The 9,691-nt window shown below is 52.7% G+C and overlaps 1 protein-coding gene across 1 annotated transcript; it reads left to right on the top strand.

Moving 5' to 3' along the window:
- The first annotated feature begins 1,053 nt into the window (after positions 1-1,053).
- On the top strand, positions 1,054-8,926 carry Apln (apelin). The gene is made up of 3 exons (XM_048439272.3): positions 1,054-1,485; positions 7,366-7,537; positions 8,142-8,926. Exons 1-2 carry the CDS (start codon positions 1,419-1,421, stop codon positions 7,530-7,532), a joined length of 234 nt encoding a protein of 77 aa, XP_048295229.2. The 5' UTR covers positions 1,054-1,418; the 3' UTR covers positions 7,533-7,537; positions 8,142-8,926.
- Positions 8,927-9,691: the final 765 nt, after the last annotated feature.

Here is a 9,691-nt window from a genome sequence, read left to right as displayed (position 1 = left end):
TTGGGGAGTTCGGCGAGATCCAGAAGATTGAGACCACAGGGTCCTGTCTAAGGGGGTTCCCAGTCTGAGGAAAGAAGAGGTGCATTTCTTTGGGAACCCCCACGCTGTGGAAGGAGATTAGAGTAGAAAGACTAAGGACCCCAGGGCCCTCTTAGAACAGAGAATCCCAGTTGAATGTAAAAGAAAACCAGTTGAGTTTGGAAGGAGTTGGGAGGCCCTTCCCCATAATGAGACAAAACTAGGTAGGGGACGGCTCCAAGCAACAAGAAAGGGCACATGGCAGAACCCGCAGAATGTCTCCCGACAGTGAAGAAGAGCCAGGAGGCAGCGTCTCCAGGGGGACGGGTCGGGGCACAGGCACAGGAGGACGCCTTTTAGATTGGGTGGGATTGTGAAGTTTGGCCGCACGAAGAACTCACTCGCAGGACCAGTCCAGGGTAGAGGGTACTCAATAGGAGACAGCAGGAGAAACAAGGGTGGTAGGCAGTTACCCAGGCCTTAAGCACCACCTAGTCAATCACCTCCAATTCTAATTCAGTTGAAGACAAGAGGGGAAAGGAGGTGGAGTCAGGGAAGATTTTGAGTAAACCCCCTTACTTGGTAATACAGAGTGACAAAGGGAGAAAGAACGTGATCGGGGTCAGAAATGGACTGGGGTGTTGTGGGGATCCCAAGTAGGGTCCTTCTCCAAATGTTCAGGTATCCTGACAACTGTTAAGAAAACCAGGTGGGAAAGGGTTAAGTGTGCCCCTCCACTGATCCAAAGGCTTCCTGTGTTTGAAATCCTTCAGGTCTCTACGAACCCTCTGGACCCCGGCCAGGCAGGCATTGTCCGGGGAGCGGCTGTGGGTTGTCCGGAGCGGCCGCTCAGCCTTTGTTGTGGGGCCACCTCGGGGTTCCCTCTCGCGTCCTGGATAGGGCTGCAGCGTGCTTGCCGGGAGGGGGGCGGTGCGGGAGGCTCACTCCCTCTCCCTCTTCCTGCTCTCCGCCCCCCCCCCACCAGCCCTCCCGATGACCACATGACCAAGTGGGCTCGGGGCCAAACCACAAGCTACAAAATGCAGCCCCTGAAGTGAGCAGGGAAGCATTCTCTTTAGCAGCCTGGACCAACGGGAAGTTGCGAGTCGCGGGGCGAGCACAGCCGGCCACTTGGAGAGTTTTTGCCGCTGTCCCGGAGCCACCTAGGCCAACATCGCAGCGTTGCCCCGCGGCGGCAGAGGAGGCTGCTGCAGAGCAGAGGCGGCCAGCAAGCGTGGGGCCGGTTGCCAGCAGCGCTGCTGGGGCGCGCACCCTCCCGTGTCCCGGAGCCACGCGAACTCCGTGCCCGCACGCGCCAACCCCAGCTCGCGCCTTTCTCAGTGTCCCGGGTGCCCCGCTTCTTTCCCCCTCTTCAGGGCCGCTGCAAACCGAGTTGCAACATGAATCTGCGACTCTGCGTGCAGGCGCTGCTGCTGCTCTGGCTCTCCTTGACTGCAGTGTGTGGAGGTGAGTGCGTGCCCTTCCACTGGCCCGGTTTTTCTCCGGGACTCTTCCTAGTTGCAGCCAGCGCGCTCCTCTCTTTCTGCCCCACGCGCGCTCTTCCCGCCTCCCAGGAAACCCGGCGCGAGCCTTGCAGGAGCAGCCACGCGCCAGCCACACCGGGAGGCAGATTGACAGGGCATCCCGGGTCAGGGGGGCGACGTGCTATGTAGGCACTGCTTCTTCGGACAGTGCGGGGCGGCGGGGGTGGGGGGGATGTTCCGGAATATCTCATACATCACCATTTGGCCCCTCATGAGTGCTCCTCGCAGTTTAAGGCACTCAGGGCCCCAGACTTGCACCCTGTGTCCTATACCCTGCACCCCACTTGGTGGCAGGGAGGAGTATGGGGATACGTCCAGTTCACCTCATGGATCAGTGGAGTTGATTGACCTGAGCTGAGTGGTCTGGGCTCCACGTTGAAGGTCTCTGTGTCTTGGAGTTTAGGGGGCCTCTGGCAAGTTCAGGGGCTTAAGCGACTGGGAATGATGTGCCAACATGTAGACGTGACACTTGTTGCATAGTCAGGAGCACGCTGTGGGGGGCGGGGGCGACCGCAGTGGCTAGTGAATCCCAGCTGTTGCTCCTTTCAGCCTGTGTGTAAGCAGAGGCAGCCTACTTAGGCAGATCTGGACTGGACAGGGTCAGGCTGGTCTCCTCCTGCACTCCAAGGTCCTGGATGATCTTCTTCCATGCTCCATGTGGGCCACCTGGCCCACAGCCTCTATCTCTCTGGGAGACTTGCTTCTTCTGTATTCTGGTTTCATCCTCCACTATTGCCCCAGGTATAACTTTGGTCCCCCTGTCTCCAGGTACCAACCCAGTAAACACAGGCGGCCCTCCGTGCATCTCAGGGAAGTGTGTGTGTGTATGGGGGGGGGGGAATCCTTCATTTCCACGTGTACCAGCCCTCCACCTGGATGGAAATTCTTGGCACTGAAACTCCCTTGCCTACTTCAGTCAGGGTCTTTGGTGTCCCGGGAGCCCCTGCCCAGGCTGCCTGTCCGCTGTGCGTCAGAGCCTCCTGGAGCTGCCAGCTCCCACCTTCAGCTGCCCCAGTCCTGTGATCTGGCTGTCACTGTAGCCTGCCTGGCACAGCAGAAAGGGAAGGTCAAGACCAGGTGGACAGTTGCCAGTGCCAGGGCTGGAGTCACAGGGAAGTGAGAGGAGAGAGAGAGTGAGAGACAGAGAGAGATAGAGAGAGAGAGAGAGAGAGAGAGAGAGAGAGAGAGAGAGAGAGAGAGAGAGAGAGAGAGAGAGATGGACAGTGGTTTTTCTAGAGGAAGAACCCAGGAACTTACTTGGTTTAAACCCCTCCAGAACAGGAGGATGGCCCGCTGCCCAGGAGTCTCTGGAGTTCTGGCCAGCTCTGCCTGCCTCTCTTTGTGGCCATCTCCTTTCTGCGCTCTTGTTCTTTGGCATTGCCCTGCACTCAGGCTTCTCCGGAAAGTACATTGGCCTGGTCGATGCCTCCTGCCTCCAGGTAGCTGTCCAGTGGTCTCCTGCGAGACTCTCGCACTGAGGCAGCCACCTCCTTGGGAAGAAGGGGGAAGACTTTCTTTCCAGAAACTTCTGCCGGTCAGACACTGGCAGGAAGGGAGCAAAAGCTGTGACTAAAGATATTACAGCAGCCTGCCCCTCCATTGGCTTACTTAGCCAATATGGTTGGCAAGAAAACACACCTTCAGAGCTTGACGTCTGAAGTCAAGGTGGTACCTTTGGAGAAGAACACGATTGGGTACAGAAAGGGTGCCCCAGAGGAGGCTGGACCACCTGGAGCCGCATACTTCCCTAGAGGGTGAGGGGAGGGTATAAGTAAGACTTTGGCTAGTAGATAGATACCCTGTGAATCCTCCAGGGTCCAGCTATTACTAGTAAAGGGGCGAGCTAATTTCAAGGAAGTGGTTTCTGGTCCAGACCCCGATACTTCTCGTTCTGTCTCCTCCCTTTACATTAAGTCTTTTGCACATCATAATGTGGGTGTAAGCCTCACCCTTACATTTTATTTAAGACTAGCATTGGCTACTTTCCAAAGCTCCCACGATTTTCCCGTATCTTGCCTACTCCTAGAGACAAGGAGGGCACCTTTGTTGGAGGTAACCAGCAGTCAGAGGTTCGGGTGTGCACACTTCTACTTCCACTATGTCCTGGATTAGAGAGCAGAGCCCTAGAATCACTTTGTCCTTAGGGCAGGCTTGCATGAACTCTCCACAGCCAGAGTCCCAAAGCTTCGGACTCAAAATCCTTACTTCCTCTTCTCTTCTACTTTTCCTTCTGACTTGGAATGTTCACCTCTCTTTCCCCTCCTCCAACTCTACAGACTCCTCACTGCCTCCTGACCTGGGATACACTTTGCTCTTCTGAGTCCGAGAGTTTCTGAGTCCTGGCCAAGTGTCCCTTGGTCTCCGAGCACGGCTTTCTCTCGTCTCCTCCCCCTTGGCAACTTCTTCTCCAGCATGCAGTGTAAGGACAGCTTACTGTACCCCTCCCACTGTGGAGGACATCTCCACTCCATTCCCAGTTCTAAACTCTAGGCATCCTTGTAACCCGAGCCAGGCCTGTCAACAGTAAAGTCCTGAGGTTAGTTGGGCTTCCCAGAGCTGATCCAGACAAGCAAAGCTGGCAGTAGAAGACAGCACAGAGTCTCGGAGAAGGTGTCTCATATCCCGGAGACACAAGCATTACTACAGAGTGGTGGGCATAGATAGCATCACCAGTGGGATCTCCACCAGAACCTAGGGGTGGGCTTGGAAAGCAATCACTATACAGACCAGACCCTGAACAAGAAGATAGGTGCACCATTCTGCTGAGGCTGGCCTGTTTCTGAAAAATTTCAGACTCCTTCTTGTGTCTCAGCAGGGTTGAAGTTCAGGTTGCATGAAAATCAAATCCCGCTCTTCCCCTGGCTGTAGTTCCCAGCTTGAAAATGCCGTTGCCTCACTCTTACGAACAAGGGCTCCAATCCTCTTGGCTTGAGATTCTCTGGGAAATAGCTCCTGCTTCCTTTTAAGCAGAAAATGAGTTAGAAGGGCACATTGAAGTGTATTGGGGTATTCCCTGTCTCTAAAGGGGAATGCCTTTTGTACAGCCAAGACCTCTGTGGTGATGAGAATCAATGGCCTCTAATTTGTTCTTTCAGACAGGACAAAGTCAGGGTTTCAGGTATCGGCTGGCTTATCTGACTAGACTAGGCAGCAAAAATAGGAAACGAATGGGTGATGGGATCAGAGTGTGGGAGGAGTCCACAGACTTCCTGTGGTGGGGAGGACAATGCGCTCCAACCCAATAGGATGGAAGAGACCAAGCAACTTCTGGGGTGGCCACTTTCCCGGGCCTGGCTGAGCCTCAGTGAGCTCAGGGTGGATCTTCTTTGCAGGTCTAGAGTCTAGACATCTTCCTGGCCTGAGTCAGAGCAACTGTCAGCATGTTGCCCATCCTGGCTCTTGACTTTCCTTCCTATGGGGCCCTCCCCCCAGTCTTCTTTGATGGCCATAGACATGGACAATCTCAGGCCATGAAGACATGATGGTGGCGGCGTAGGGTGTGTGTGTGTGAGTGAGTGTGTGTGTGTGTGTGTGTGTGTGTGTGTGTGTGTGTGATAATTTCTTCCTCCAGGCACTATCCATACCTGCTTTACTCCATGCTTACTGTACCTCCAGAACACAATGGCTTAGACTGTTTCTCCAAATCCTGTAGTTGATGACACGGCCAAGACAACCAATGTCTTATTTTTTTTAAGGCCCGTAGGGTCCTTCTCCTATGCATGACTACATGCTGGACACAGTCCTTACCATCTGTTACCTTAAACAGGTCTCTAGTTCTGACTTCTCGTCAGCATTGCTAAGTATCACCCTCAAGGCTCAGGGTAAGCTTTGATGAAATCCTAAAACTCAGGACATTGGTTAGATCAACTGCAGGGGAGGGGGAGAACACCTAACAATGGTGCTCCTGAGCCCCTTCACCGATGGTAACAGGAGGGCAACTCTAGATTAGTCAAACAGAAGCAATCCCTAAGGCTTCTCATCATCATTCCTCTTGTCTCCAAAGTATTAATATTTTTAAATCTTAGTTCTCCTGAATTATAGGTTTACAGGCTCAGTTGACACATTGACACACTTTAACCCCGAGCGTGGAAGTATGGCAAGTCAATCCTTGAAAACCCCTGGGTCTTGGTTGACCTGGTGGTTTTTCTTGGACAAGAATGGCAGGGTGTTGTAGGGATAGAGAGGGTGTGTGGGGGGGGGGGGCGTGTAGTGTGCTTTCCTGGCTCTGAGTGAGAAGGAAAAACAGCAGCCCTAAAGTCTGCACACAGAGGGCCACAAGGACAAACCTCGCCCACTTTTGGCCCAAGAGGATGCCTGGAAATTGCCTGCAAGCTGAGAAAGACTCATTAGAACCAAGGGGCCAAGGAAAGAACCAGAATATGGGGGTGTTGGAGGCAGGGAGGATTGTGGGAAGGAGGAGTAGCCAACTGGATGCTGTATGGAAACTGTGAGCCAGTGGCAGGAATTCCTTGATGGACGGCAATGAGACTCAAGGAACAGGGCTATATAGCTGAAAGCAGATCTGATGGTGTGCAGGGAACAGGGGCTGGTACTCATTATCATCGGCCTCAGGCACTGCTGTGTTTCTGAAGGCCACGCCCATACTGGGCATTGCACAAGCATCCTACTCCTCTGCCTCCTCCCCAGAACCATCTCATCCCTGCACGCTGTCTGCTTCTAGTGTCCAAGGCTGTCTCTGGGTACTAGCTCAGCTTTCCTGGCTGCGCTTCTGGCTCTGTGGGAGCTGGCACATGTGCCTTCTCCCTCATTTTTCCCAAGAACATCCTGCACAACTTGGATTCCATTAGGGGCTCAGTGGCATCAGAGGCCTTTTGCACTGAGCCAGATGTGGGCAGATGGAGACAGGAGCCTGGAAGGGTACAACAGAAGCCAGGTGGAAAGAATTTGTATCATAGTTTGGGTAGGAGGTGTGATCTAGAATGGTAGATTGATGGGGTGGTGCCAACCCCACTCCTGGGCTTACCCCAGGAGTGCATAGGCACACTGCCACGGGTGATACTTCCTGCACCCATTCACTCACGTGTGCCATATTTATTAGCCTCTAAATTTAGTCACAGGCTAAAGAGAACCCAGTGCAAAATAGGCTGAGTCAGTTATGTCCCAGTCACATCCACAAGGAAGCCTTGAGCAAGGAAAAGCCTCAAAGATCCCCAGCTACCGATGAGGTGCCCAAGGGGGACAGATGAGACCCCTAGTACACTGAAATGAGTCACCCTGCCTTTCAAAGAATGTAAGCATAGGGTGACATTCATTTGTTATTTGTTTATTTGTTTTTAAAATATTGCAGCCAAGGGGAAAAAGAATAAGCGGAGCACATGAGCCCATTCAATAACTTACATATGGACATGGGTCCATGAAGGGGCACCATTGTGATGTTGTATGTCTGAAGTGTTTGAAGGACACCAGCTGCAGGGGTGCCATTATGGATGATTGTGCACTACAGCCTTCTTGTGCTCCGCAACCAAATATAGGCTTGATGCTGCACAATGCACCCCAATCATGACATTTTCCAAGCAAGAACTTGTTGGTGCCTGTCAGATACATGATATGATATAACTGTTCAAAGGATATAAAATTAGCTACCCCAGTGGCAAAAGGAGTGGTTCCGTTTGCCCTCGAACAGTGCACGAGTCTTTTCATCTTTTTTCATCAGGTTAGAAAAGAAAATTGTGAGGGGCGCCACCTTGTGGAGAAGTTGCACTGTCCCTTGGGCCGTGGCCTCCTCTGCTGTCTCTACCATCCATCTTCCTGGCTAACAGCTTCTCTCTTCTTCTCTTTGCAGTGCCACTGATGCTGCCTCCAGACGGGAAGGGGCTAGAAGAAGGCAACATGCGCTACTTGGTGCAGCCCAGAGCTTCGAGGACTGGACCAGGGCCCTGGCAGGGAGGCAGGAGAAAATTCCGCAGACAGCGCCCCCGTCTCTCCCATAAGGGCCCTATGCCTTTCTGAATCAGGTATTAGAGCCCCTTGTCAGTTGATAACACTAACGGGTATGAACAGCCTACTATTGAATACCAGACACAGCAGGGTCTTAGAGCTTCCTGGGAGCTAGTAAAACACTTATTTCTAATCTATTTTATAGAAGAGATTGTGGCCCAGAGAAGGCCTTAGCACTTGGGGTCAATCTCCTGACTCCCTCCCAAGAGCAGAGTATTTTGTTTTTCCTTCACCTTTCTGCCTGGGATTGAACAGGCTGCTGCCATTGAGGAGTTCTCGAAGTCTTAGCAGGCCGTGGCTGGAGAGGTGTGCCGAGGGCATGCCTATAGCTATCTAGTGTGCACTCTTACCAGGTCCAGGGGCGCATGGGAAGGCAGCAGAGAGCCTAGGGACTGTCAGGCATGGGACAGGGGAGCCTAGGTGCTAGTGTTCAGAGCTGGGAGAAGCAGAGAAGAACAAAAGGTGGCCAGAGAGATCAGGGTCCTTGAAGCCTGGCCTGCTTCTTCTCCCGCTGCAGCCAAAACCAAAGAGGATCAACTTGGTGCCTTGGGAGTGGGCACGACTTTTGTTTCCTCCTTAGTATATGTCTGTGACTTCTTTCTTCTCGTTTTGTCTCCTTAGGATTGAAAGGCTCAACATGTACCCGCCTGGTGCTGTTCTCTCTACTCCACAGATTCCTTCTCTTCTCCGGAACCTTCACATCCATTTGACTCTCATCTTGCTGTTATAGCTGCCAATGGTCCTGGCTCTTCTCATCCACCAAGTTCCTATAATGGCGTGGTCCTGCCCCTCATTTGGATGATTCCATTTCTCTCACAAGGATCCAATTGGCCCATCTTCCTGGCCACTCCTTGGACTGTCATTCGAGACCCAGCTTCCCCTTGGACCTAGTTCTAGTCCGTATCTATTGGCCTTAGCCTTCCCTTGCCCCTTCCCTCTTCCCGTTATCTCGGAAAATGGACAGGAGCACTCCCTTCTTCAATGGACTCCTTCATTCCTTCAAAGCGCATTCATGCTTTCTTATCCATTGGACTTCTCACTTAGGAGTACAGAGATGTGCAATGAGAGACTTTGGTTGAGAGGGATTGGGTGTTGGGATCTGGAGAAGAAAGTGCACCGGGGACACTGGAATGTGGGCGAGCATGGTGAAGGGGTGAGGAGAAATCGCTGCCATGGCTTCTTTCTCAGCTCTGTCTGGCCCTGTCAAGGAAAAGGCAAAGGAGAGGGACCCATGAAGTATTTTGCCCTCGTCCTCTCTGCTCTCTGTCACAGCTGGTTCAGTCTCCAGGTCAGAAGTGGAGAGTGTTGAGCCTGATATGGTCCCATACTCTTCTGGGAGTAAAAGCTAAGCAGGCTAGTTGTTTTTGCCAAAAAAATAAAAAATAAAAAAATCACAGAGAATCAGAGCCCAAAGGACCCTTGAAGATCACTTGCACAAGCAGAGGCTCCTGAGAAGGGAAGGACCCGCTCAGTGCCACTACAGAGTCTCAATGGGGACCAGGTCTCCAAACTCCCACTTTGTGATGTCCGTTTTCCTCTTGATGATGTCCTTTCATAGCAAATGAAGTGCCTTTTGCTGGGTTTAGTGCAGATGGTGGCTGGGCAGGACAGGGAGGGAGAGGCAAGCCAGCTATGAACTGCCCTGTGTGAGCATAGAGATTCCCCCTCCCGACCTGTCCTGGAATATTCCACAAGTGGTGAGATGTACCACACACAGGCCAGGTCCCAGCCACACACCCAGGCTCAAGCTACTTTAATTGGGGTTCTCAGGCACTGAAACTACCATTTAGCCCCCTGACACTGGCTGTCATGATCCCCTATGTTGACTGGAGAAAGGGGAAGAAAGGAAGGAGAGAAGGAAGAAAGGAGGAGAGATGGGAGGAGGTGAAGGTAGGGTCCATCATTCCACCAAGAGGTTCCGTCTCTTGCCAGGAGTTCTTTGCAACCATTCCTTGAAGGGAGACCCTCATCTTTTGCCTGAGCAGATGGTCTTCTCAAAGGCCTCCCAGGAGGGAGGAAAGAGAAGACAGAAGCTTGATATTCACTTACATATGTGTAGGGCAGGGGAAGTCAGGACCCCCAAGCCCTATAGTAGCCCTAAGATTGCCTATCCACCCCTCCCCAAAGCCTTTCCTTCCCATCTGCTGCTGCTAATGCTGCTGCTGCTGCTG

This window comes from Myodes glareolus, chromosome X, assembly GCF_982192425.1.
Source record: "Myodes glareolus chromosome X, mMyoGla1.1, whole genome shotgun sequence".
Taxonomy (NCBI): Eukaryota; Metazoa; Chordata; class Mammalia; order Rodentia; family Cricetidae; genus Myodes; species Myodes glareolus.
This window is presented reverse-complemented; position numbering and strand designations above follow the sequence as displayed.

Excerpts from the sequence above, each read along its gene's own strand:
- Apln (XM_048439272.3), top strand. The coding sequence starts at position 1,419 with ATGAATCTGCGACTCTGCGTGCAGGCGCTGCTGCTGCTCTGGCTCTCC. Across the intron at positions 1,486-7,365 it reads CTTGACTGCAGTGTGTGGAG|TGCCACTGATGCTGCCTCCA; the intron begins GTGAGTGCGTGC and ends TTCTCTTTGCAG.